Source organism: Camelina sativa, chromosome 4 (assembly GCF_000633955.1).
Source record: "Camelina sativa cultivar DH55 chromosome 4, Cs, whole genome shotgun sequence".
Taxonomy (NCBI): domain Eukaryota; kingdom Viridiplantae; phylum Streptophyta; class Magnoliopsida; order Brassicales; family Brassicaceae; genus Camelina; species Camelina sativa.
The window spans coordinates 18,154,848-18,156,311 of record NC_025688.1 but is presented as its reverse complement, the minus strand read 5'-3'; the positions used below and the strand labels follow the sequence as shown (position 1 = coordinate 18,156,311).

At 41.6% G+C, this 1,464-nt stretch overlaps 1 protein-coding gene across 2 annotated transcripts in view; it reads left to right on the top strand.

Moving 5' to 3' along the window:
* LOC104781015 (chlorophyll synthase, chloroplastic) overlaps positions 1,064 to 1,464 on the top strand; it is a 3,251-nt gene continuing 2,850 nt past the window's right edge. The window contains exon 1 of one of the 2 annotated variants that reach the window (XM_019244727.1): positions 1,064 to 1,361. In XM_019244727.1, coding sequence (XP_019100272.1) covers positions 1,238 to 1,361 — 124 coding nt within the window. In that variant the 5' untranslated portion in view covers positions 1,064 to 1,237. Of the gene's footprint in view, positions 1,392 to 1,464 lie in introns of both variants that reach the window. The other variant, XM_010505580.2, reaches the window with a different exon arrangement.

Below are 1,464 nucleotides of genomic sequence, written 5' to 3'. Positions count from 1 at the left end.
ACTAAAGAGACATGAGAAGTTCATACCTTTTGATCATAGAACAACAGTCTGAACAACAATCAAACAAGACAACAAACGCTTAAACCCTATACAACAAAAGTTCCCTGTCTTGTAAAGCACCATAAATCGTAAAGTGTTATTGTTTGTTCTACTAGGAGAGTTTAAGCATGATTACCTATACAATCTAAAACACAAAGACAGTTGATCCTTTAACAATCTAAAACACAAAGCTTCAACCTCACACAACACAAGGAAATCTGTGGTAAATCAGACAAACAATCGATTTAAGCCCCAACCCGTAAACCCTCCATACAAATCACAAACCAATTAAACATCAAACAGTACCCACTCTCACAATCAAATCGAATTTTACCTAAAGCCTAACATTAACAACGAGATCAATAATTAAGTGATGACTGATGAGAATACAAACCTTCTCTGTCTGATTCGTCTCCCGGTGGACCTCGTCGTTCACATAAGAGCCATCAGAAGTAACCGCAGCCGTCGATGTCGCAGAAGGAGGTAGGTCGTCGTGAGAACCGAAGCGTCACATCTCACACTTAAGTCGATCGGAGTGGCCATCGTCTTCCTCAACCACCAACCCTCCACTTTTAGCTGGATAAATCAAAGGATTCGAGGTGAATCCACTGATTTTCCGGTTTGTTGTATCAATCCGTGGCGATTCGCCGTTTTGTGTCTGATGAGAAGAGAGAGACAAGAAAGAAGCAAAAATGAGGAGAAAAAAAATTGATTTTATATTTTTTGATCAGCCATTCATAATGAGCCACGTCGCGGTTCTTAAGGGTTGCTCAAAGTGCTTCAGCAAGTATCGATTCTCATGTAAATAGATTTTAAATAGATTGTTTATTCATGAATTGGGGCCTAAACCCAAAAAAAAAAATGGCTTAGTAAAGATGGTCTTAGAGTGCCTATTTCCCAATATTCTTTGGTTTAATTAGGTGTAAGCGTTTTGGTTCGGATCGGTTTAGATTTCTGGAGAAGAAACCCAATCTTACTCGCCCGACAACTGGAGAATGAAACTAGTAGTACTGCCCAAAGAGGATGGTGCCACGTGGCAGTAATTGAATCAAAGGCCGCCAAAACTGTTACGTAGGTAGGCTTATCGCCGGTGACTTACAACCACTTGTTTCCCGAAACAGCAAAAGAGCCAAAAAAAAAAGCTCACTCACACCATCTCCGGCCAGAGACGACGATTCTTCTCTCCTCCGACGTTTCTATGACTACTTCGATTCTCAACACCGTCTCCTCCATCCATTCATCCAGAGTTACCTCCGTCGACAGAGTCGGAGTTCTCTCTCTCCGTAATCCCGATTCCGTCGACTTCACTCGTCGGCGTTCTGGTTCGTCGTCCTTGGTATTCGGATCACCGGGTACTTTACACTCCGTTAGATTGATGCTGCTGGCCAATGTCTTCGATTACTGATTTTTTTTTTTTTTTTTTTT